Source organism: Aspergillus novofumigatus (assembly GCF_002847465.1).
Source record: "Aspergillus novofumigatus IBT 16806 chromosome Unknown P174scaffold_8, whole genome shotgun sequence".
Classification (NCBI taxonomy): domain Eukaryota; kingdom Fungi; phylum Ascomycota; class Eurotiomycetes; order Eurotiales; family Aspergillaceae; genus Aspergillus; species Aspergillus novofumigatus.
Window position 1 is genome coordinate 1350911 of NW_020194281.1, and position 22608 is coordinate 1373518.

The following is a 22608-nucleotide window of genomic DNA, read 5'->3' on the forward strand; positions in this document are numbered from 1 at the left end:
TTGACGATTGCAAGACCGCCTTCTGACGTAGATAGTCGTCGAAGCGGGTGCCTTCAGAGATGAGAGTGTGACCAGTTGACGACGGTGCCGATGACAGCAGCGACGACAGCGTCGACGGTGGCGTGCGGCTTCCGCTCGTGATTCTGTTGCGCTCATAAATAATTGTTTAACTGTGAAAATAAAATCGAGGCAAGTTTCTCTTCTTCCGAAAAGACGATACTTGCGCCGTCTGCCATAATTTTTGTAAGGACCCTTGAGATATAAACGGTTGGTTCAAATAGCTACATGAGCAAAGAGCTGATTGGAAGAGCAGTATCAATTTCTATATCTGTCCGTTGATAAAGGATTTCCGTAGGATAAACGAAAATAGAAGTATACCGACGAGCCATTTGCCTTCCACTTGAGCCCAAACAAGTCTTAAGCATCGCTACCGTAGCCAGGCGTTCCATTCCACTACCCAGGCCTGTCTTTTATCTCTCATCTGCAGCCGCTGCTGTCGCAGCCTCAGTGCGTGCATAGGCCTCCTCTAAGTCCGCAAGCCGCTCCTTGATCGATTGCGGACGGCGTTGGAAGGTGAACAGCGTGGCAACCAGGCACGCAGCCGAGATCCCAGCACAGACTCGCATGTCGATGTTGAACACGTCGATATAGGTCTGCCGAACAAGCAATTGCTGAGTCACGGAGAATCTGAAGATGGCCGTTGGCGAGCGGTAGAAGTCATCCAGCTGCGCTTGAGTCAGCACACCGGTGAGCGCCTCCTGGATCTTGTGGTTGAAGACAATGAAACTGGCTGCGATGCCGACGCTGCCGCCGAAGATCCGCAGCTGCGCAACGACTCCCTGTGCAACGGCTGTGTGGCCCCGTCAGTCTAAGTCGCGCGCAAGCAACAGCGTCTAATGCGTCAGCTACTCACCGTGGTCCTCAAACTCCACCTGCATGGACGTCAGGAAGGTCATCGTGGAGAGACTCAACCCCAGCCCGAAGCCGAGGATTGCTTCGAAGATGTATTGCTGCGGGACAGGGTCCACGGAGTCAGAAAGCGTGGACAGAAGGGCGCTACCGATGAGCATGAAAATGCTGGCCAGGTTCAATGTCCAGAAGGTATTGTTCCTTTTGGCGGAGGCGGCGCCCCCCAGTGCCGAGCCGACGGCCGTGCTTCCCATTAGAGGCAGAAGGAGAACCCCGGACCCGATCGCGTCCTTGAGGTTGACGAGTTGCGCGCGGAGCGGGATGTTGACGATAACGAGCAGCATGACGAACCCGGTTAACATGGTGCTCCTGTTTGCAGAAGCGATTAGTGTAAGTGATTGGGTTCATAGGCACCAACTGCCAACTTACAGGAATCCCGCCAGCATGACTCTATCAGCCAGAAGTCGGAAGGGTAGCTGAGGGCGAAGGTGCCGGAGCTTGGGATGCCTCGACACGATCCACTCCCAGCAGACCAGTGCTATCCATGCAAGACCAGAAATCACAATGGTCAAGATGACGGGAGGGCTCTTCCACGCGTAGACGCGGATGGCCGCCTGGTTGAGAATGAACACGAACAGTACGCTGCCGAGCATGATAAGCAGAGTACCAAGGTAGTCGAGATGCTTGAAACGGGCATTCTTCGTGGCGTGGAAATCGCTCGGCCAGACCAGGAATAGGGCAACGGCCGGGACAAAGGCACAAGGACCACTAAAGCTCGACAATCAGCCACTGGTTCTTGTTAGCGGGGGACAGAGGCAGCTCACTTGATCCAGAATGCCCATCGCCAGGAGGTATAAGTGGTTAGAAGCCCACCTATGAGCGGTCCACTGATACCCGCCAGCGCCACAATGACCCCGACAATCGATGAGATGATGGGTAGTAGCGCCGGTGGACTGATTTCTGGATAGATTATCATCGCCATGGCATACAGTCCGGAACCACCAATACCCTGGGCGGCTCGGAAACTGATCAGTTGGTTGAGATTCTTGGAAGCTGCACACGCCATGGACGCGGCGAGGAAGATGAGAAAGCAGGTGAAGAGGGTGATCTTCCTGCCAATCACATCTGACACCCGGGCTATAAATACGGCGCAGCCTGTGCAAGAAAACAATAAGCCCGTTTGCCGTTACTGAGGCACAAGAAGGATAGATATGCTTACCGACATAGGACAATGTGTAGGCGAGGACAATCCACGACGACATTCGAAACCCGCCAAACTCATCTGAGATGGTATAGAGCATCGTCGAGACGATGGTCGTATCCATCAGTGACAGGAACAGACCGACGGCGATGCTAGTGGTGCCTTGTGTTCAGCATCCTCGAGCACGATGCATCTCCAACGCGTAATATCGCGTATTTATAGGACCTTACCAGAGGAGGATTATGGCCAGCCGCCAGGTTGCGATGACTGGTCTGGTCACCTCGAAGTCTCTTGAAGAGCCATTGTCAGTCTCGCTGCTCTTCATGGTAAATTGGGACTCCCGCATCTCTTTCATTTTTGATAGCTGGTGGTGATGCACAATCACGCAGGATAATGGAAGGTGTTTGGTCGCAAAGGGGTTTCGGGTCATGCATGGCTCATATTGGGGATATATATGTGTCTGCCTACAGTCGTGGGCAGACAATGGACTGGTTCAGCCGATGAATGTGACTCCATGTGCAGCTGAGCTAGCACAGCTGTCGACATGGTCGTGCGCGTAGTTTGAGTGCAGGGATTGTCTATGGTTAGTGCGTACGCTATATTGCAATTGATGGAGGAAGAGCCAACAGGCCAATTTTCTAGGTCTCGGCCACTTTTCACACCCTGGACGCCGACAGCCGCCATCGCTACTGCTGTTGGCTGATTGGTCTGCCTGCCCTCCAAAATTATTAGATTTAGACCGAGGCATTCAGATTAGTAGTATATTTTTGATAGCATGATGTTAATCAAGCAGGCTGAACTCTTCTCGCGCCGTATCCGCAACAAAACCTCCCGTCTGTCTTTGTTCGGCCGGCCGGGACATCCCATATTTATAGAAAGTTCAAATCCCTCGCTTTGCAGAAACTGAACTGATCGGCAAGCTCTTTCCTTGTGCATTCGAAACAAGCGAACCTTTAGATCACCAAGCAATCCTTCAGTGAACCACCATGATCGCTAAGCAGCTCCTCGCCGTTCTCCTCTCCATTGGCGTCTCCGCCAGTCCCTTGGCCTTGCGAGACGCCTCCACCGTTCTCGCCGATTTGAGCAGCATCTCAGACCATCTGTCAACGCTCAGCACGACAGTCGCGAACTTCGACGGCACTTTAACCGGTGCCGTGAGCGTCCAGCAGGATGAAATGACTCTGTCGGATGCGCTCAACAAGACCGTCATTGATCTGACTGCCTCCCCTGTGTTCGGGGCCGCCGAGAGCACGAGCGTGACCAAGGCAGTGACAGGCCTCGAGACGAGCATCGTCACGGTCCTCGACAAGATCATCGGCAAGGTACGGCCGACTGAACGCTGCGCTGTCTGAGATCTCATTACTGACGATGTTGTGAAGAAATCCTCGTTCGCATCTGCGGGCGTGACCAGCGTCGTCTTGTCGGATCTTCAAGCCCTCCAGGGTTTGACTGATGATCTCTCGACGCAGCTGCAGCGGAAGGTCACGGCAGGAGATGCGTCCACCATTGCCTCGGAAGCTGCTCAGCTGGATGCGGTTTATGCAGTTGCCATCTCTGCATTTTCCTGAACTAATTGGCCAGATCGGTCTGGGTTCATTCGGAGAGGAACGAGAATCAGTTCAGGGGGTGAAATGGGGCTGAGTTAGACTTCGCGTAGATAGAAACAACAATTTCAAGCTGTCTGTAGGCATCTATCTCGATCAAGAGAATGTAGAACGTCCTGGTATCTCCGTTCACGGTAATCGGACCCTTTGTCCTAACCATCGAGCTGACTCCTTTCTTGCTGCAGGAATCTATCCTGCAAAATGCTCCGACGGCCATGCATAAGCCAGAAGAAAGTACAAGTAAGGCAGTTTACAAAGGAGCCGTGGGAAGAGTTAAATCTCAAAATGTCAAACGAGTCAAACAACAGCATGACTGACTAGGCTATTTGAAGTGCAGATGGTACTACCAAGACTCAGATGATATATTATTCTCCTTCCAAAGAAAGGCAGGGGCAAAAAGCAGGATCCGACTTCGCCCATTACTCTTGGATTTACTGCAGCTGAGCCATTCGGATGGCCCACTCGATTGCAAATGCCACTGACTGCAGGTCGCTCGAGGTCCGAGGCACTCGGTGGCCCCCAGAAATCTCCACTACTCGAGCCAGGCTCTTGTTGCACAGCCTGGCTTGCAATTCGCTCTGCCGCCGCAGGGGATCCAATCGACCGATGACGTGCACGGTGGGGATAGAGATGCGCTGTTTGTTCACTAGAGGATGGTAGACCCGCGGGAAGCCTTCGTCACCTCCCCTCTGCTTCCATAGTTTCTGGGCAGTCCCGTCGTGGCCGGCTGCGTTCTCAGACAGCTGACGAACGAAACCAACCACGTCGTTCGCCAATGCTCTTTTCTGGCCCGGTAATAGCAGCATGACGCGGCGTTTCGGAACCTTTTTCATCTTGCTGTTCTTCTCTTCTTCCACTTCATCATCCTCTTCGCTGACATTTGCCATGTTACCCTCAAGCCCTGGCTCGTCAGATGACCTGTAGTATCGGCCGTACTTGTCGATAATATCCGCGTTGAACTTTGGGTCAGGGGATATCGAGAGCACGGAGCAAAGAAAGACCGCAAAGCGAAACGGTGGTGGTTGATGGGGCCGATTGATCTGATGGTGGTATAGGATGGACAGAGCCAACGAAGCACCCTGGCTGAAGCCAATCACTCCATCGAAAGGTCCTTCTTCATCGATGATATCCCATACAAGGTCGCTCGCTGTCTTGACTTCGCCACAGGATAGACCCTCGTACCAACTATAGAAGGGTCCTTTTTCAATAGCCGGCAGTCCTACTCAAGATTACCAGTGAGATTCTATATCCCCCTTTTCACCTTCTTCTGTCTCTCCTTGTGTTGATCTCTCTCCCCGTCCCTCAACAGATACATACCTTTTGCCGGTCCACATCTCAGAGGACCATCAACAAAGACATAATTGTGAGTTTCGCCGATCAGACTGCAGATATTTGATATCTGCTTCTCAAATATCACTGCAGACGTTCCCCTATCAAGTACGATGCATCGTAAGCCGATGTCGCATGCACAGAATGTACATAAGAAAAGGTAGCAGAGATGGCAGGCTCACCAAGGATGGAGACAGAGAATCTTCATACTGGTCTGTTCCGAGTACTTCTCATTGACAATGCAAGACTGGTTCGAAGAGACAACCTACTTGAAAGTATAATCTCAGGCAGAACCATTCTGCATGCTTTTTTGGAAGTGATCTCAATCAGAAGTAGTAGAGATATCCAGCCGCTGACGAACCACGAGGCCACATAGAATCCAATCGGCCATTTAATTCTTCTGATTAAAGTGGCCGAAGCGGATATTCCGTTCGGCGATATCAGTCCCTGAGCCTACAGTGAAGCACGCTAATGTTAGTGGAGGCCATTCCTCCTTTGCTCAGCTTCGCTGCTTGATATGCTTATGATATAAATTCAAATCCAAGCCAAATCTGGAACTGAACGCAGCCTATCCTGAGGACAACGATTGGTGAAGCAGTTGCTCATAATAGGCCCCGTCAAAAGGGGCCCATTGGCTAACAGGTTGAATTCCGGCGACGCGCATTCATCACCATTTCGCCCAGTGGGTCGTAGATTTGCTTACTTATCCTTCGACGTGCTGGCTTACCTGGGTGAGAGGCTGAGGGCAACGCAAAACAAGTTCATTGGCCTGAATCAAGGATACCAAGGGTTCATTTTGCTACTCAACTGCCGCGCGAAAGTTTGGCCCGGCAAAGTCAGGGCCCACGAATGAACACTGAATGCAGAATTGATCGACAATCTTACTGAAGATCCTCATATATCGGAGAGCCATAAAACTGTAATTTCTATCTACACTTCTTTAGGGCAAGTGGAAGTGGACATCGTCGCCAACGGTCGCCTCATCAGGAAGAAGCTAGCAGTCTGTTTTCTGTAACGTAAGTGGTAGCGGCTCAAATCTCGCCGATGAGGCTTCCAACGTCTTTCCGACGCGGGAACAGGGAAGAAATGCTTGGTACTGCTTGAAAACGATTGCGAAGTCTTCAACTTCTATGTTCGGGGTGATAATATAGTACACAGCGCCAAGACAAGGACCAAACAAATGTCATGCTTTCTCAAAGACAACCGGAAATATCACGTGTGTATCATGTGAATTATGTCTGTTTACAGGCTCCAGTGCTTTTAGCATCACCACAGCGTCAACATCACAACATCACCTGAGAACTATGATTATTCTCTTGCCTGGTTAGGCCACAATTGGAGGGGTTCTCCATTTAACTAGCTGGTCTAGTCTGGCTAGAAGTCGATTCGAAACACAAAAGTAAATCATGAAACCAAAAGACGCACGGGGCTCGGGCTACTCAGCACGGTGCTGTCGAACTTCCTCCTTCCTGTCCCCCGATCTTCTGAGACATTGGTGGCGGGGAGCCCGTTTCAGAATCGTCACAGAGTCAATCTGTACTTAACTCATTGCCTAGTCGCTTTTTCTCCTGAACTGAGTCGGGAGGAGCATTTAACAACAACTCGACGTGGGATCAGTATTCAGTCACGTGACCTCTGGTCATAAAGATAGAGGTGCGTTTGTCAAGCCCATCACACACGAAGACACGATCATGCCTAACGTAGACCTGGCGTGAAAGGGTTTTATCAATCTCACCCGCTTATTGACGGATGAAATGGAGCTATCGAATAGTAAGGCAGATTTTTGCCGAAATAGGAGCTGGACTCGTCTCGTCTTAAAGGGCTGTTTACTCATTTTAGCCTTAAGGTGTGCCCGTCCGGAACAATATGGAGTCGTGAACCCCCACGAATAGCGGGAATGATGTACATCGGTAGAGTCCAGATCAAAGGATATTTGGCACTAGGTTCTATTTCACGAAGACTGTGGGGCCGCTGATACTACCTCGATGGCAAACCAAGGTTGATTGTGGAGGAGTCAGGGATGAATAGTCTACTCGGCCGACCAAAGGGGGTCCCCTGAAGGTTGAAGGATGGAGTAACCATACGGAGGCTCGGAAAGTGAATCATCACAAGTACCGAGACTCTGCTTCGCTTACTTTGAGCCTAATTGCACCGTTGAGGAGGATCGGTCCTCCCTAATAATAGGCTTGGGAGGATTTTCTCGTTCCGGCAGTGATCAGAGGCGGTCATGTCAATCGCCATGCGCTTGTCGGAGAGAACGCCATCGGCTCTGCAGCGCTCCAATCCGGCCTTGAAGCTTGAGTAGGTCGCTATTCCGGTTGGAGAAGGAGACCGTCGGCCTGTAGCAGTCTGGACGTTCTTCATGGACTTCCATCACACACTACTCCTGCGATCCTTGGAACGATGTGGTGGGAAGTCACTTGGCCTAACAACATCCCTGTGTCTGCCTTTGCAGATCTATGAAAGACAGCCATGCTTCCTCGTTTCTTTAAATCAGCGTCACTCGCTAGGCCAAGTCCTTGTGTACGTACTGCATTTTTTTCTCTCTCATTTGGCGTCGACCCGCAGAGTATCTTGGTCCGCTCGATCCGCTTTGCACAAACCAACAGACCACTCAGGCTTTATTCGACCATTCATCAGCATCATCACTTGTTATCGCTAGAGTGGCCGGTCTCTAGCCGCGTTTTAGTGCTTCTCTCTTCTTTCTCGCATATTTTGCTTTCCTTCCAATCTTTCTCTCTTTACCACGCCTTTCTCACCTCTCAGATCGGTTCAGACACCCGGTAGATGTTTTCATCTCATCCATGGCTGTTATAGTTGCCTGTCGATGACCATCCTCAGGACAACGTGATGAGGGGATGGTCAGTCAATGTCCCTTGTATCCTGTCTCTTGGTGCCTTTGCTTGTCAGTCGCACTATTTTGTCTTGGCCGTCGCTAACATGGTGCGATGTCTCTTAAAGTCTCACTTGTCGCCAGCGCCATCTGAAATGTAAATATCACTACTATTCTCGAGCTGCACGGCTAGTCTAAGAGGTCTAGATATCTGACAGCGAACTTTAGGTGATAAAACTGGTACGGAATGTCTGCGTTGTCAGCGATCAGGGCGGAAGTGCATTCCAGCACCAACAAAACCGGAGGAGATCACTTTCCGACACGGTCAGAACCCATCTCTGAGGCCAAAGGGTCCCCCTCGCTATGGAGAGAGTGACTTGACTTTTCCTGGCGACCAGGTTTGGGTCAAAACTCCCCCAGAAGGTACGTCCAACCCCGAAGTTTTCATTATTCTCATGTTTGAAACGAGGAATGGGCCAGCACTGACACTGATGGGGTGTCTACCAATCATTCAGTCGATTTCGAAGACGAGACCGACCGCACGGCTGCTGATTATCATGTTATTCCGGTAGAGAGGCCAACATCCTTCCTTGAGGTGGTGCCTGAAGGTCGATCCTCGTCTGGTGCAGCATTCCCTTCATCGGCGATCGTCAACGCTGTGAACCCTTCTCCTTCCCCAAGTATTCCACGCTGGTCGGGGATTGCAGGACCGTTTACTCCCAATGTGACCGATTCTCTTCTAACCCCAGACGCCCTAGTCAGCCGTCAGAAACTGGCCAGTCTCAATGAAGCCTTCCTTCTACGGCATTTCCGAAACTCCTTGGGTGCATGGGTACTTTCCTATTCTCTCGATCTCGTGAGCCATCTGGCTAACTACAGTTATCTAGCTGGACGTGAGCGACCATGAAATGCATTTCTCGGTAGACGTGGTGGAACGGGCACCCTCCTGTCCACTCCTTCTGTATGCGTGTTTGGCGATAGCGGCTCGCCATCTCTCCCACACCAAGAACTCAGTACCGCCGAATATCGCAGATGAATATCACGAAAGGTGTATCGCGATCCTTCTTCCTGCGTTAGAGAACAGAAACTTCGGCATCAGCATCGAGGTTGTTCTCGCTTCAACAGTGATATTACGCTTCTTTGAGCAGATTTCTTGTGCGTGCGAGGGATAAACGAGAAATTACATGGACCGGATCACTAATGCATTGGCACGCCTTTACAGCTCACGCTCCCTCCACCGATCAGCAGCGACACCTCCTAGCCGGTTCAGTTTATTTCAGCTCTCAAGTTGACTGTGCAGTCTCCGGAGGTCTCGCAGAGGCATCGTTTTGGGTCTTTTTGATGCAGGATATTCAGTTTGCACTTTCGCACCACAACCCCCTACGGTTGACGCTCAGCCCCTTTGAACAAAGCCTTTACCGAATGTGGGAGAGCAAGAACCCCCTAGCCGAACGAGATTGGACGCATAGGGCTACGTGGCTTCTAGCTGAGACCATCAATTATTGCTATGGCGCGAATCACCAAATGCGTCTAGACACGGTGGATGGTGTCGAATTGAAAAGAAAACTCCGAATATGGGAGTTAGAGAAGCCGGAAACTTTCCAACCATTACATTTCTCGCATGCCGACCCGCATAATCACAGGCCGTTTCCCGTCATATGGTATACGACACCTTTACATGGTAAGCTCAAGACTAGTCAGCTTCATGAGAAATTGACGTTCCGAGCTGACTGTTAACGCGAGCGTAGCTACCGCGATACAGCATATTTGTATGGCAAAGGCTCTACTATTGGAGCATGAACTACACACGATGCATGCTGGCAACCCACCAGAGCATATCGTGAGGAGGATCAAGGTCTGTGTTCAATATGTTGCCTAATTAAGCATAATTTGCTGAAACTCAGCAGGATGATATTCTGACGAATCTCGGCATTATCTTTGGTATTGCCCTCTCTACCGACGATGACCCATCAGTACGCATCATGGCCTGCCACACGCTCTGTGCCTGTAAGTCTTCCGAGTGGAGAACGTTCGGAAATGTTTCCAGGCTCTAACCAGCCTCTAATTCCTTTCTAGGCGGTTCATGGATCCTCGATCCTCTGGCACAGAATTGCCTCCTTGCTCTCCTTCGCAAAACAGAGGCAGAAAACGGTTGGCCGTGGGCATTCGAGGTGCAAAAACTCAGCCACGACTGGGGTTTCACCGCAACTTGAGACGAGATGTCTCTGGGAGTTTCCCGTCCACATCGTCATACCCAGCCAGTACTTGATCGACATAAGCAGGCCGCTCGATCTACCGCCGAACGCGCAAGTTTTCACTTACGCGTCCAAATTAGCGTCCCCCGCCCTCCCCTTCTGGTGCCCAACCTACAATCTTAAATCCTACAAACTCTCTTTCAGTCTCGGAGTAACCCCTTGCTTGCCTTGCAAGGCTTCAAGGACTCTCTCCACATGATCTACGCGCAATGCGGTAATGCACCGCAAGCCGTCCGCAACGGCGATTCGATGCACGGCATTCCATGCCGCAATAATTTCCTCTTCAGGATCAGATGACAAGAATCGCGGCATATTAGGTGGGGCCATGTCCTAACTCTTCTGGGAAGTAGATCGCTCCCCGTGTGGGGCTTCTATGTGGGAGTTCTTCACCGCGTTCACGCTGCATACTGCACTTATTCTTGAACAAATCAAACATCCCAGTTCCGGACCATTACATCTACCACGAAGTACGCAAAACAGAAGGCAGCGAGGTGAATCATTGAAGATCCATGTACGCTAGCCGCTAAGAGTAAGGAGGAAAATGCCCTGGATATATCATATAGCTGGCCTGAGATATAAACGAACCGAAACGATCTTCATACATATACGACAGTACGGTAGAACAAACAGTAACCAAGAACAGGATCTATTATCCTGTTCCATTACTTCGTCTGAATAACCGCTGTAAAATCTCAATATCAATAATACCCCATTCCCACATCAGCCGGTAGTGGAAGGTTCAACAGCCCATCGTTGAACAGGTGCTCCAGCGCAAATATATTCCCAGAGTCGAACCCAACATGCATTCCTAACTCAGGTACGAAGAATCCCTGGTTCATCGGGGACATCATCATATTGCCGCCATCATTGTAAGATGACATGTCCTGATAATTCGAGTTGAAAGGCGAGTAGAACTGGCGTGATTGGGCTTGCTGTTGGGCTTGGGTTGTTGCGGATGAAAGGGGGCGGACGGGTACTGGGTCCAAGGGTCTGAGTCGGTAGCGGTGCTAGACCGGACGGTTTGCGCAGTCAAATCGGAGGATGGTGTCTGGGTGATGGGTTCTGCGGAGGACTGGGAGGCGTAACTTGGTCGGTGGTTGGAGGAAGGATGGGCTGTAGCGGAGCGGCTGTTGGCGACTTCGCTGAGGAGGTGAAGGGGGGTTTGACCCTGTTTGAGATGTCAGTTTTATTCTTCCTTTAGCGAGTTGTCGAAGGATAAGGAGGGTTACGGGGGTGAATCGTACCGATTGGGCCTTGTCTCCTTCGTGGGGCTCTGAGAGATCCATCGTGGTACAAGAGACCGGTCCTCCCCCGAATGCTTCTCTCAGTGCTCGGTTGTGGTCTTTGCGCTTGACGAACCAACTCCGAAGCATGGCGAGGACCACAGAGAATTTGCCCGGCGTTCGGCCCCCAGGAAGCTCTCCTGCTGCGGCGTAGTGATCAATTACTTTGTTGAGGTAGTATTCAACCTTGAGACTGGATGAATCAATGACCTGTCCTATTTGGCTCCCGGGAAACGAAACGACAGAATATAGTTTGATGAGGGAGACGGCAGCAAATGATACTCTTGCCAGGCAGACGGTCGGTAAGGAGATCAAGTCCTTGATATCGACGGAACAAACGGTGTCTAGCACTTGATGAATGGACGTCAAACAGACGCTTAGTGCATGCATATAAGCGGCGTTGGTATACTCTTCTCCTGTTTTCTTCCGGTCGTCGCCGGTCTCCATCAACATGGCGTTTTCGTATATGTAGAGATTCACAATATGTTCTGACTGTTTCATGACAGCTGTACGTTGGTCAGTTAAGGTGGTTAAGGTACAGCGTGGCCACTCAACTTACAAGTATAGATTTCCGGTGGAGTCTCCCTCTTCCACTGTTCCAGTTGCTTTTCAAACACCTTCACCGTGTATTGAACCTTCGGATCTGTGAAGGGCACATAGACAGTATCATCGGAGGACAACTGGAAATTGATATCCTCAGTCATGTGCGCAAGTCTCGCCCACTGTATCACTGCTTTATCTGAAGGCAATGCATCGGGAGAATTTTCCAGAATCGACACGCATTCGTCCATATATGGCTGCCATCGGACGAGCAGGACACGCCTTAAAGAAACAGCAACTCTGCCAGAAGGTCAGCAAGCGTACTAAGATGATCGCCGTGACAGGCAGACTTACTGGACAGCCATGAAATAACAACCAAGCCATGTCCGTCGCGTCTCTGGAGAATCAAGATTCATTGACGGCGGCTTCTTCATAACCATTTCCTTGAACATAGGTAAAGGCTTGTTTCGAACCAACAACTTCCTGTTCATCCCCAGATCCATTGCCAGAGTGACGGCCATGTGAGTCAATTGGTAGAATTTGAGCTTCTCAAAATGATCAGGTGGAGTGTACCAGTTGCAGGAGACTACCAAAGCCTGCACCAGGTCAAAGGACTTTTCACCTTTGACCACGATTCGCTCTGCGACAATCTTGTAGAAGTCTTCCAGCAACTCGAGTTGAGCATCGGGCTGTATGGCGCCGATAGAGACAGCGATAATAGCGTGAAGCAGCACCGGCTTGGATTTCCGAACATCGCCCATCGTCGTGCTGGCAGGGAAAACCACAAATGGCATTTGAGGCGCCATATGAGTCACGAATCTATTGAAAGCCTCCGAAGCTACTGCGACGCTGACGAGTCCTCGGTCAATTATATCGACAGACTCGGAAGTCCCTGCGTCCGCTCTGGAAGCAGACTCTGAGCTTGACCACGGACCACGCCATTGTCTTGAGGGCGCATTCTCCCTCGTTTGCTCCTTGAGGGGGCTAGGCGCGCGAGGGTATACTGCTGTAGACGCGGGATCCCTCGGTTCCTTGACCTCACCACTGGAGTGCCGTTTGCTGCCCGCCAGATCTACAGGAGGACTCAAATATGTCGGTCCACTCGGTGCAGTCTGTCCGCCTCCAAGCCACCGTCTCCCCTGATGTTCCTCCCGCGGTTCGACCGCAGGCCTCGTTGGCGGGAGTAAGTCCTGGCCCTGCGACGCCTGCAGACTCGCCGTCAACGCATCGATTTTCCTCTCCAGCTCCGCAACCCGACTATCTGTCTTCTTCTGACGCTTGCGAGTCGGCGCCGTCACGACACACGACCTCCCGGCTTTGGCACACCGTTTGCACGATCCGTTCGGATTGCTCGGGTCCGGCTCGCATCGAACTTTGAGCTGTCTGCATGCCTCGCAAGCGCGCGGCCGCTTCAGATCCCCGTATGGATCGTTAGGGTCGGCCGAGGCGCTTCCATCCACCGGCCCGCTGGGATAATACCCATGAGGCGAGGTCGATTGCGTATTCGATGCAGCGTAGTGGTTGTGGCTACCTGAGGTGGAGGACGCGGAGTGTACCTGCTCGCTCGGGGAGAAGTGGGACGACGGAGGGTCGGGGTAGTCGCCGGGAGGATGCGTCGAAGGAGCGGTAGTAGGAGTGCTCTCTCCTTGCCTTGATGCAGTAGCTGGAACATATGAGTGGCCGGTCTTCGCTCCTTCTGGACCATTCTTGTCACGACCGATACGTAGACGCGGATCGATGTCCATTGCTTGCGGGGCTGCGAGTGCAAGCAAGCGCGGACTCTGCGGATGCCCGTGGCATTGTCAGCAGGTAGCTCTGCATCGTTGTCTCGGAGATGATGCGCGCAAATTCAGAGTCATCCAGTCGACGTTGAGCAAAGAGAGATTGACTCAGCTTACCTGGGATGATTTAAATCGGATAAAATAATAGCTGCAATCGGAGTGTCGAGTCGAGCTCCCTTGCAGACAGTCGGAAAAACGGTCAGTCGGGCCACCGATGACCGATCAGTGGGGATTAGTCGGGAGATCGAGATCACGATCCAGCCTTTCGCAGTATGAATCTAAGCATTTGCTCCAAGCTTATAGCAGGTAATATATTGGCAAAAAGGAGACAGTGTTATTTGATGGAAAGAACCCTGTTGTAGGACGTTAGTTTGACGGTCGTTGGATGGAGCAGGTCTGCCCAAGGTAATCCGAAGTTGATTTGTCACGATTCGGGACTCATACTAAGTTACCTTCGCCTCTTCCACCTTCTATGTACTCGCTTGTTCAAGACCATCTATGTATCTTCCATAAACCAGCTTATCTGCTATTTTAATTCTCAATATTTCATACGTATTGAGTGCTCCAATTTTTGAAGGGAAGCTGGCGGCTAATCATCCAAAAATGAATCCATATTCTAGCAAATACTTGATAGGGATATATGAGAGGAGTGAAACTCGACAAAGACTCCGCAGAACCATGAACGCCACCGTCTGATCATCCAATTTCAACAAGAAACAATGAAAGCAAAAGCCAAACCAGACATTTAACATAATAAACGCTAGCTCTATGAAATGAAAACGACATTATCCACCAGATAGCCATGCTGCTGAGTATCAAAAATCGTAAGATAACCGTTATCAATGCTATACCAGAGAGCATCGAGCCCAAAAAGGTACGGGACTGCAATTCGTAACATGGGAAAGTCGTGTGGAGGTAGGATGAGTGGCATACTTGCCGAATCTTCAGGCCACCTTGTGCACAGGGCACTCCTTCTTGCGCTCAAACCATTCTACAATGCACCTCTTGTGAAACTTGCATAGACACTCCAGGCGTACCAGCGGCTGACCGACCTCGTAGTCTTCCATACAGATCGTGCATTCTTGCACGGCGCCATCCTGTCCTAGACAATCCTTCTCCGTAGCAGTGAATGCAAGCATGCGAACTGGAACAGGAGACGCAGCTACTGGACTTCCTCCTCGAGACGCCGACCGCGTGCCACGGCCATGGCTCTCGATGCACTCACGGATGTGTGCTTCCCGGTCATCCTCGTTACCATTCTCACCCAGTGGTGGAAGTTCGTCGCTGCATATGGGACAAATATCGCTCTCGTCAACATGACGCCGCGGTGGATAGAAGACGCGCCGGTGAGAATCCCGATCATGACCAGTTGTACTGAACGATCCCCCAGTAGATACACTAGTCCCTTCAGGTGCCGGTGGAGGTAAATGGCGGAGTGCCGGAAAGTAACCTAGGTAGGGACGGGCCGACGAGCTAGCATGTCGGTTAGAACACTGCGAACCGGGCAATGACCCATATCGCATTGGTCTTTCTTGTAAGCTGGAACTGAACACGCCGCCTAGAGCACCGCCCAAGCCTGTGTAATCATTCGAGCTTATTGATCGCCGATTCAATCTTGATGAAGAAGACTCCGTCTGGAAAGGCGAGATCTTATCAGTGTTTAACTCTCGGCCTCTTGAGTTGACAAAACTTACGAATGCATCATAAGGAAACTGTCTCGTAGATGTCGACAATGAGTGATAAGACCGGTGTCGACCTTGGCTCGGTGGACCCCTGCCCCAGTTCGTCCCTTGCTCACCACCTCCTCGAACCGCAGTGTACCCCCGAAGCGGTTCCGGATTCGGGTCTGGCACACACGGGTTGCAGAGTCGTACCTCCTCGCCACCGCCGAGGGCTGGGTTAATCGCCACCGGTGATTGCGATGTATCGTCCCCATGCAGATTGATGACCTGAGCTGCCCGCGCGGGTATCAAAGTCGCTGCAGGCGAGCGATTCGGCTCCGGAGGACGGACGATAAACTGCCTAGGTATTGTAATCCGATGAGGAGAACAAGCCGCACAAACAACCCGTCCACACTTCCGACAGTGGTGCTTCCTGTACCAGAAACTGAACGTTGTTCCGCATATCGGGCAGTTCGTAACCTCCGAATCAGGTTGCCATCGGGGCCGTATATACTCCATATATCCATTGGCGCCCTGCGACCAGGAAGTTCGGTGCATATTGTCCGTTCTTTCAGGCAACAGCTGCGGTGGCGAAGAAGATAGTTCGATAGGTGTAGCAAACGAGGAACCAGGGACCGCAGGAGTCGCTGCTGCATGCGACGGTGCCGGCTGGATAGACCTGCTATCCACTGCCACCCGGCTACTCGATCCTGCTTCCATCATCCTGTGGGACCCTGTGCGATGCGGCCACCCATCCCCCTCGAAATTGATCAGCCTTCTCTTCCGGTCCGACCCAGAGAGTGTTGACCGTCGCCGTTCCGACCGTTTATCAAAAGCAGCGCCAGCACTGGATGTTCCCAATGTTTCTGAGCTAGCATGAGGCCTGGGGACGGCGCCGGTAGGACCAGGAATGAAGAATGAGGCGGGTGGAGCCGCGGGTGTAGAAGAAGCGGAGGAAGCGGTACTCGACGACGACGAAGACATGAGCCTTGGAAATGTAGAGGAAGAGGACATCAAGCTTGGACTCCCTGCAGTTGAAGAGGAGACCAGTCTCCGCCGTTTAGACGACGGTCCGTCATTGACTGTGTGGCGTGGAAATTCCAGGATGGGTGCGAGGAGCTGTGCGGTATCTGACGATGCGGATTGGCGTGGAGATAGTAGACTGATCGAGTTACTTTCAAAGTGTCGTATGTATTCAACACTTGAGGAGAGAGATAGAAAGACGTAGCGCAACGAAGAAGGGCAACTTCGTTATCTATGCGAAGCGAGGAGGCTGCGAGGATCTGATGGTGCCCGGACCTTAATGACCGACTATCAAGGGTCTCGTGACAGTAAGCCAGCAACTGCGAGACAAGGACAGGACAATAACACCAAGATTGAGTAAACCATCAGACAAAAGATTCCAAGGTCATCTGTAGCAACAAACAGAAATAAAAAAAAAGGGCGCACGAAGCACAAAACTAGAGAAAAGACTCGGTGCGGAAGACAACGCGGACGTGCCTAATCACTCCAACCCGAGAATTCGCCGCGGGCTCCTCGCAAGCTTACAAACGGCGGCGACACTGGGATGTTGCTGCATTCGCATACATGCTTGATCTCAATGCTGCTAGTATTTATTGTGACACGATCATGTCAAATCCTGACCGTGAAAATCGGATGGGATTAATGGATGATCAACGAGAATGATTGTTGCTCTCATACAGGCGTTGGTGTCAGCAGATACTCGTTGTGGCGATAGGAGAATGCTCTGTTTGCTTAGAGTTGTAGCGTGACACATCACTTCGTCGTCTTCAAGTTTAAATTCCGAGTCAACCGACGACATCGCTAACAGTGGTCAGGAGCCTGTGAAAAAGCATCGGGACTAAATATAAAAGTAGATCCACAAGCATCATGTTACCATTCAATATAGTTAAAATAAACTATTGCCTAGTATGTCATATAGGAAAAGAAACCCCCAAATTGTACACTCGTGTGGGCCCTCTGTTGCACTGGGCCGCCATAAATCACAAACAAGAGACTTGAAACGAAATTAGACTGGTCTAACAAGATGCTCTGGTAGCTTCTTCGTATGTCGAGGCCACCGTCAAATAAGCTGGAGAAAAGGCCAAATTTCGCTAAATGCCGCTATCCTCAAGGCGATACGCAAAAAGAAAAAGAAGAGAAAGAAAAAGAATAATCCGGTAGTATATCACAAACGCCCGATACGTATTATTTTTCGAGGGGAAGAGAGATGCGAAAAGGGGACGAGGGCGAAGTAGAAAGGAGATTCGTGAGTTGGATGTCGAAGGTGAGTGACATTAACAATGACGATTTAATGCGCTCCTCCATGAGGAGCTTCGTCCACTAATTCAGCTGAACTTCCTGCAAAGGTGGGCTCGTCTGGACTAGCCTGGTGTATGTAATCCGAGGTTCGGTGCTGAGCAACATAACCCACGCTCGATGGACGTTCAGGTTTATCATTGCCATCATGACCGACTCGGCGACTGGATGATCTCGAGCCGATCGTGGAAGCGATTGAGAGATTCCGATCCCGAGAAGGTGAGCTGTTGGCGCTGAATGGCAGGCGACCGGCACCGGAAGAGGGCTGAAGTTGACTAGTCGGAAAGCGCGTAGTGTCGTGCTGAAGTTCGGGTGTTGAAACCCCCGTCGAGGCGGCTTCCTCAACCACGGGTAGGGACTGAGAAGGAGCGTCTTTGTCCAGATCAAATGCATTGGCAGAATCCCGCCGTGTCACGGAGGGTGCTAAAGAGCTGCGCCGCGACCCCAGTCGGCTAGGAAGCTCGATAGCACCGCCGACGTCAAGTTGTGGTAAGCTGATGGAAGGTCGCTTAGTCGGTGAATTGGCGTCGTCTCCCGAGTCAGATTCCTCCACATCATTATCCGTAGCCTGGCGTTCATGATCAGGGGATGGCTGCTCCTCGGGCTCGTCCCTGTACGGCTCATTGAAATTATCTCCCTCGGGAAGGAGGCCAGGAGGAGGAGCTCTCGTGCTGCGGACAACTTCAAACCCCTTGCCTTTTTCCTTTGTTTTTCCCCTGAAGAGATTTCGGAAAAAGCCTGTAGCGGAGGAGACCGGGCCTGTGGGATCTGCGGGACCGGTCTTCAACTTTCTTGTCCCAGATTGGGAAAGTGGAGGGCCTCGCACTCGGTAGTAGAAGTCTACTTCACGGACGGCATAGTCCTTCCGGGACGGTCTTGAGTCATCGTAGTCAAGATCGTCCTTGGGTGCCGGGATATACGCAGGCACAGGTGTACCCCTTCCGGAGATTGAGGGACCCTCAATGAGATCGTCGTCCATATCGCCCAAATTACCCGACCTTGAAGCGGTGTGGGAGACTGTCCGGCCCTTTTCGAAAGATGCACCTCGTTCATTATTCCTACGGGGCCGAGGGGGTCTATAATAGGGGTCATGGGGTTGCATGGCGTAGATGAGACCGCTTTTGGGTGAGTTGCTTCCTGTCGTCTGGTAGCCAGCACCCTGGAAACCGCCAAGGGTAGTAGGCGTGTACAATCCACTGCTGTTGGCACGGCTATGCGTCCCTCCATGTGCGCTTCCTGATTCGAAGATTCCACTGGCCCTGCCGTCGCTTGCGGTTGCTCTGTTCAAGAGCAAGCTGCCTGAAAGGCTCCTTGGCCTTGATCCATCGAATTGCGCGGACATCCGATCGTCTGTGTGCGCAAGCATGGCAGCGTCGGAGGCCATGCTTTGACGTGTGCCTGCAGTATCGCGTCTCGGTAGGCGTCGCGAGAGTTGGCGCATGCCGAATACCTTCACCAGTCCTCCGCGGGTGGCGCCACCCTCGTAACCACCAGCGCCAGCGAGTCGAGCTATCACTTCGATCAAAGTCTGCAGTGCGTTTAGGAAAAATCCAAAGACAAGTACCAAAGCGTGGAGTAGGAGTATGATGTATCCAATCCATCCGCGCGCGGCCTGCGATACTCCAAGAGAAGGGACGAAAACGACGCTGAGAAGTATCGTAAGGAATCTCACGATGGCGAAACAAGCATGATAAAGGTTCATTGACGTGGGATGTGGAAATGGTCGGAAGGCCACGAGGGTGAGAACATATACAACTTCACAGATGGCGAGGAGAACTATTTGGGCTATGCCGGATGGTTGAAGAGCACCAATTGCGACACCACGAGCAAAAGTGATGAAGATTGGTACTGCCGCAAATGCTGCCGCATCGTCGCAGAAAGTATTGTAGAGAGGTCCAAACAATAGCACTGTTGGTAGGTCGTCGAAAAGGTGTGACTTGGGGCGCGTGCTCACGATCAATCTGACGGTCCAAATGGAAAATACCAATAATGCGAGAATAACCACAACAGCGAGCGCCACAGAGTATGCTGGAGAGTCGGCAGCAATCACCAGCTGGAAGAAGGATAACGACACCACGGGGAGGAACAGAAAGTTAAAAACTATCCGAATCACGTTCCCCACAGTGAACGGCATATTTCTCGAACGGAGATCCTCCTCCGGGATATTCGCCAGTTCGTGGTGAAGCCAACGGAAAGCGAATGCAAGCTGGATCAAGACGGTGACTATGCCCAGGATCACGAGCAACCAGATGATCATCCCGGGCCAAATGTCACTTGCTGTGGCCATGCCGACATACTGATCCAACCTCTCAAGCCCATAGGTGGCATTGACGGCATAAACCCCGTCAATTACAGGATCTCGCCCCTGTCCTGGATGGACAAAGCTCTGGTTGAACATAAGCGTAGACCAGGCGACTTGGCTGACCACTGGCTGATAGTATCCAGGATAATTCAATGAGAGCGCACCCGTCAAGACCGCGAACTGTATATACTGCATGCAGTCCCCAAAACCCGGCGTCACAAGCCGCAGAACATCCTCATCCCGGCCATAATTGCTTGTCCAGTGGAAGAAATTCGTCGTGCCCCATGGGCTGTACATTGCCGCAGATATTGTAGCGATTCCGACCAGCACAAGGATGACGAGGGGGACGTAGGCTAGAGCATTCTTCAGAGTTGTTCCAAGGTCCGATGTAATATCCACGGTTATACATCCGAGCGCAGTAGCTGCTGCGTCACCCGATTTGATTCTGAAAGTTGACGAGAGGGTGGAAAAGTGGTAGGCCGATTGCATGTCGTGCTGGATCGAGAAAGCGCGCAGCGCGGACAAGGTAGATCTGTAGTAAATCTCAAGTCAGTAAAAGCAGAACACACACGGTAACAGAAGAGGTGATGCGATGCGTCGACGCTCAAATAAGGTGGCCGAGACTCACGCATTCGCGTAAAAGACCGGTCCCAAAGGGCAAGGACCCCCTTGGGTAACGGCATCGCAGAATCTGGAGGCATCGCTATATGGGGAGAAGCTGACTACATCCACATCGGTCAGGAGAGTACTATATTTGTTGTTGGCAGTATTGAGATCAGCGATCTTCCCGACAGTATCGTTGGGGTTCGACCACCGGGGATCATCGGGAGATGGGTAGGACGATGACCGATCGGCAGTTCCAGACACATTGCCATATATCGTGACGTTGAGAGTATAAAGAGGGTCCTGAAGATCGAAAACGACTGACACGTCCAATGGAACAAACTGCAATTGTAAAGGATTTGACTGGACGATGGACGCATCTAAACAATTTTCGAAGTTAAGTAACGCAGCGCGAGCCGACGATACGAGTGCCAATAACAACACCATCAACAAGCCCGCTATGCCATGGTGTGTAGATCTCAGAATGTGCCATCGCCGCCGTCGTCGAGATGTTCCCAGGATCCCGTTCTGAAACGGACCGTCTTTACGGGAGGAGAAGTTGTCTGCGCGTTGATGAGACACAAACGTAGGACTCCAGGTGCCATGCCGGTCCGCATCGTTACCTGCACACATCACGACCAGCTCGTGCGATTGGGATGACCTCCTCGGGGAGGTCAGCCCCCTCGTCCGCGATATCAATCCACGATGTCGAAGGAGTACCCAAACGCGCCTCGGATGATATATGCCCACCGACTAGGTCCTCATCAAAGACTTCTTTGAAGTCAGTCAGGATGGGAACGCGCTATGGCGGAGGGAAGAAGGCAATTGAGGGCCGGTAATAATCCAAAAGAGCCAATAAACGTCATTCAGCGATGGGTGGTTAGTTGCCTAGAGCTGGAACACTTCGCTTTCTCCCCGGGCTAGGTACTGTCGAATCTCGTTCGCCGTTTAGGGGAATCGACCGTGGCTTTGGAGGGGATAGCGCGGGGACGGAGGGGAGACACGAAAAAGTTCGAACAACCGAAACGTAAACACGGAGAGTATCGGCTGGTTACAGACAAGACAAGAGAAGCGATTGACAAGAAACGTGAAAAGAAAAAAAAAGTTGGAATGCGAGCCCTGGCGCTGGGTACTCAGTAAGAGCAGGTCCAGTCCGGACCTATTGGCGGCTTGCTGCGCCATGTTTGCTGACTTTGTTAGGTTGCTTTGGGGGTGGATCGTAAGAGGTGGCATTCTAAACTTGGAAACATAGACAGCCACCGTCTCGCCGACCAGATTAGGGAGAGTCGGAGAGCTTTCGCTAATAACCACATACTCTGACACAGAAACACAGGATAGGAGAGAGGAGACCTGCGGGCACCAATTCTGGCACTTCTAACACCAATGACAACGATGACTATTATTGACCGGCAGATGCGCTCGACACCACCTGCTAAATCTTGATATTCTACTGGACAACAGCTACTGAAACTGTCTCAGCCGCGTCTTTTCTTAACATCACCATTACCATACCATTATCAAAGCATATTCATAATGGTACAGGTAAATTCTTAGAAGTCTTATAATTGTACGGTTGTAGGATTATAAACATCGATGCTTCGGGAATATGTGAATTTTGATCAAGCGCAATTCAGATAGATTGTCGATTTTCCAGATAAGCAGCTGTATGCGTAGTCTCACATCCATCAAATATGTCTCTTGTACTGCGTCGCACATGGTACTTTGGACACCGTTTATCACCAGCTCTGGTGTCTGTGGGCCGCAGTAAAGAAAAATTTCTGACAGGGGAATTCTCAACAACAGATGCAATTATAGGCAGCTCTCATCATGTATTGTTATGCTTGAATTACTACCCATTTTGATGCTTTTTCCCTTGTGAGGTTTGTGCGATTTTAGAGGGCGCCCGAATACCCAGTTGAGATCCATGTTGAGGGCACACCACCATCAACGAGGATCTCCAGTGGCACAGCATCCGCTGGGCTGAAGTC

At 51.3% G+C, this 22608-nt stretch overlaps 7 protein-coding genes across 7 annotated transcripts; 2 read left to right on the forward strand and 5 right to left on the reverse strand.

The window, feature by feature from the left end:
• Window positions 1-253: 253 nt before the first annotated feature.
• On the reverse strand, window positions 254-2699 carry P174DRAFT_445291 (MFS general substrate transporter). The gene is made up of 5 exons (XM_024828297.1): window positions 2129-2699; window positions 1734-2064; window positions 1339-1677; window positions 914-1278; window positions 254-850 (listed from the first exon to the last, which is right to left on the reverse strand). The coding sequence occupies exons 1-5, from the start codon at window positions 2232-2234 to the stop codon at window positions 471-473; spliced, it is 1521 nt and encodes a 506-aa protein (XP_024678956.1). The 5' UTR covers window positions 2235-2699; the 3' UTR covers window positions 254-470.
• Window positions 2700-2921: 222 nt separating this feature from the next.
• On the forward strand, window positions 2922-3788 carry P174DRAFT_445292 (cell wall mannoprotein 1 family protein). The gene is made up of 2 exons (XM_024828298.1): window positions 2922-3432; window positions 3490-3788. Exons 1-2 carry the CDS (start codon window positions 3097-3099, stop codon window positions 3676-3678), a joined length of 525 nt encoding a protein of 174 aa, XP_024678957.1. The 5' UTR covers window positions 2922-3096; the 3' UTR covers window positions 3679-3788.
• A 357-nt stretch (window positions 3789-4145) lies between these two features.
• Window positions 4146-5251, reverse strand: P174DRAFT_424544 (uncharacterized protein; the record flags this gene model as incomplete). The annotated part of the gene is made up of 3 exons (XM_024825207.1): window positions 4146-4933; window positions 5032-5144; window positions 5226-5251. 3 exons carry the CDS (start codon window positions 5249-5251, stop codon window positions 4146-4148), a joined length of 927 nt encoding a protein of 308 aa, XP_024678958.1.
• A 2642-nt stretch (window positions 5252-7893) lies between these two features.
• On the forward strand, window positions 7894-10089 carry P174DRAFT_463803 (Zn(II)2Cys6 transcription factor; the record flags this gene model as incomplete). Its single annotated transcript, XM_024830323.1, has 9 exons — window positions 7894-7904; window positions 8005-8033; window positions 8105-8299; window positions 8392-8708; window positions 8764-9031; window positions 9099-9557; window positions 9625-9731; window positions 9784-9883; window positions 9953-10089. 9 exons carry the CDS (start codon window positions 7894-7896, stop codon window positions 10087-10089), a joined length of 1623 nt encoding a protein of 540 aa, XP_024678959.1.
• Window positions 10090-10829: 740 nt separating this feature from the next.
• Window positions 10830-14089, reverse strand: P174DRAFT_515479 (putative C6 transcription factor (War1); the record flags this gene model as incomplete). The annotated part of the gene is made up of 6 exons (XM_024832189.1): window positions 13853-14089; window positions 12309-13735; window positions 11974-12254; window positions 11376-11920; window positions 11145-11299; window positions 10830-11121 (listed from the first exon to the last, which is right to left on the reverse strand). Exons 2-6 carry the CDS (start codon window positions 13697-13699, stop codon window positions 10830-10832), a joined length of 2664 nt encoding a protein of 887 aa, XP_024678960.1. The 5' UTR covers window positions 13700-13735; window positions 13853-14089.
• Window positions 14090-14679: 590 nt separating this feature from the next.
• Window positions 14680-16380, reverse strand: P174DRAFT_376851 (phosphatidylinositol-3-phosphate-binding ubiquitin-protein ligase; the record flags this gene model as incomplete). Its single annotated transcript, XM_024822719.1, has 1 exon — window positions 14680-16380. One exon carries the CDS (start codon window positions 16378-16380, stop codon window positions 14680-14682), a length of 1701 nt encoding a protein of 566 aa, XP_024678961.1.
• Window positions 16381-17275: 895 nt separating this feature from the next.
• Window positions 17276-21729, reverse strand: P174DRAFT_395893 (uncharacterized protein). The gene is made up of 2 exons (XM_024823707.1): window positions 20646-21729; window positions 17276-20549 (listed from the first exon to the last, which is right to left on the reverse strand). Exons 1-2 carry the CDS (start codon window positions 21251-21253, stop codon window positions 17708-17710), a joined length of 3450 nt encoding a protein of 1149 aa, XP_024678962.1. The 5' UTR covers window positions 21254-21729; the 3' UTR covers window positions 17276-17707.
• Window positions 21730-22608: the final 879 nt, after the last annotated feature.

Bases quoted from the DNA above. Each gene is read 5' to 3' on its own strand.
- P174DRAFT_395893 (XM_024823707.1), bottom strand. From the start codon at position 21,253: ATGTGTGCAGGTAACGATGCGGACCGGCATGGCACCTGGAGTCCTACG. The intron at 20,550-20,645 runs GTGAGTCTCGGC...GATTTACTACAG, and splicing joins CCGGTCTTTTACGCGAATGC to ATCTACCTTGTCCGCGCTGC.
- P174DRAFT_445291 (XM_024828297.1), bottom strand. From the start codon at position 2,234: ATGGATACGACCATCGTCTCGACGATGCTCTATACCATCTCAGATGAG. The intron at 1,678-1,733 runs GTGAGCTGCCTC...GTCGAGCTTTAG, and splicing joins CGATGGGCATTCTGGATCAA to TGGTCCTTGTGCCTTTGTCC. The intron at 1,279-1,338 runs GTAAGTTGGCAG...TTCTGCAAACAG, and splicing joins GTCATGCTGGCGGGATTCCT to GAGCACCATGTTAACCGGGT.
- P174DRAFT_445292 (XM_024828298.1), top strand. From the start codon at position 3,097: ATGATCGCTAAGCAGCTCCTCGCCGTTCTCCTCTCCATTGGCGTCTCC. The intron at 3,433-3,489 runs GTACGGCCGACT...GATGTTGTGAAG, and splicing joins TCGACAAGATCATCGGCAAG to AAATCCTCGTTCGCATCTGC.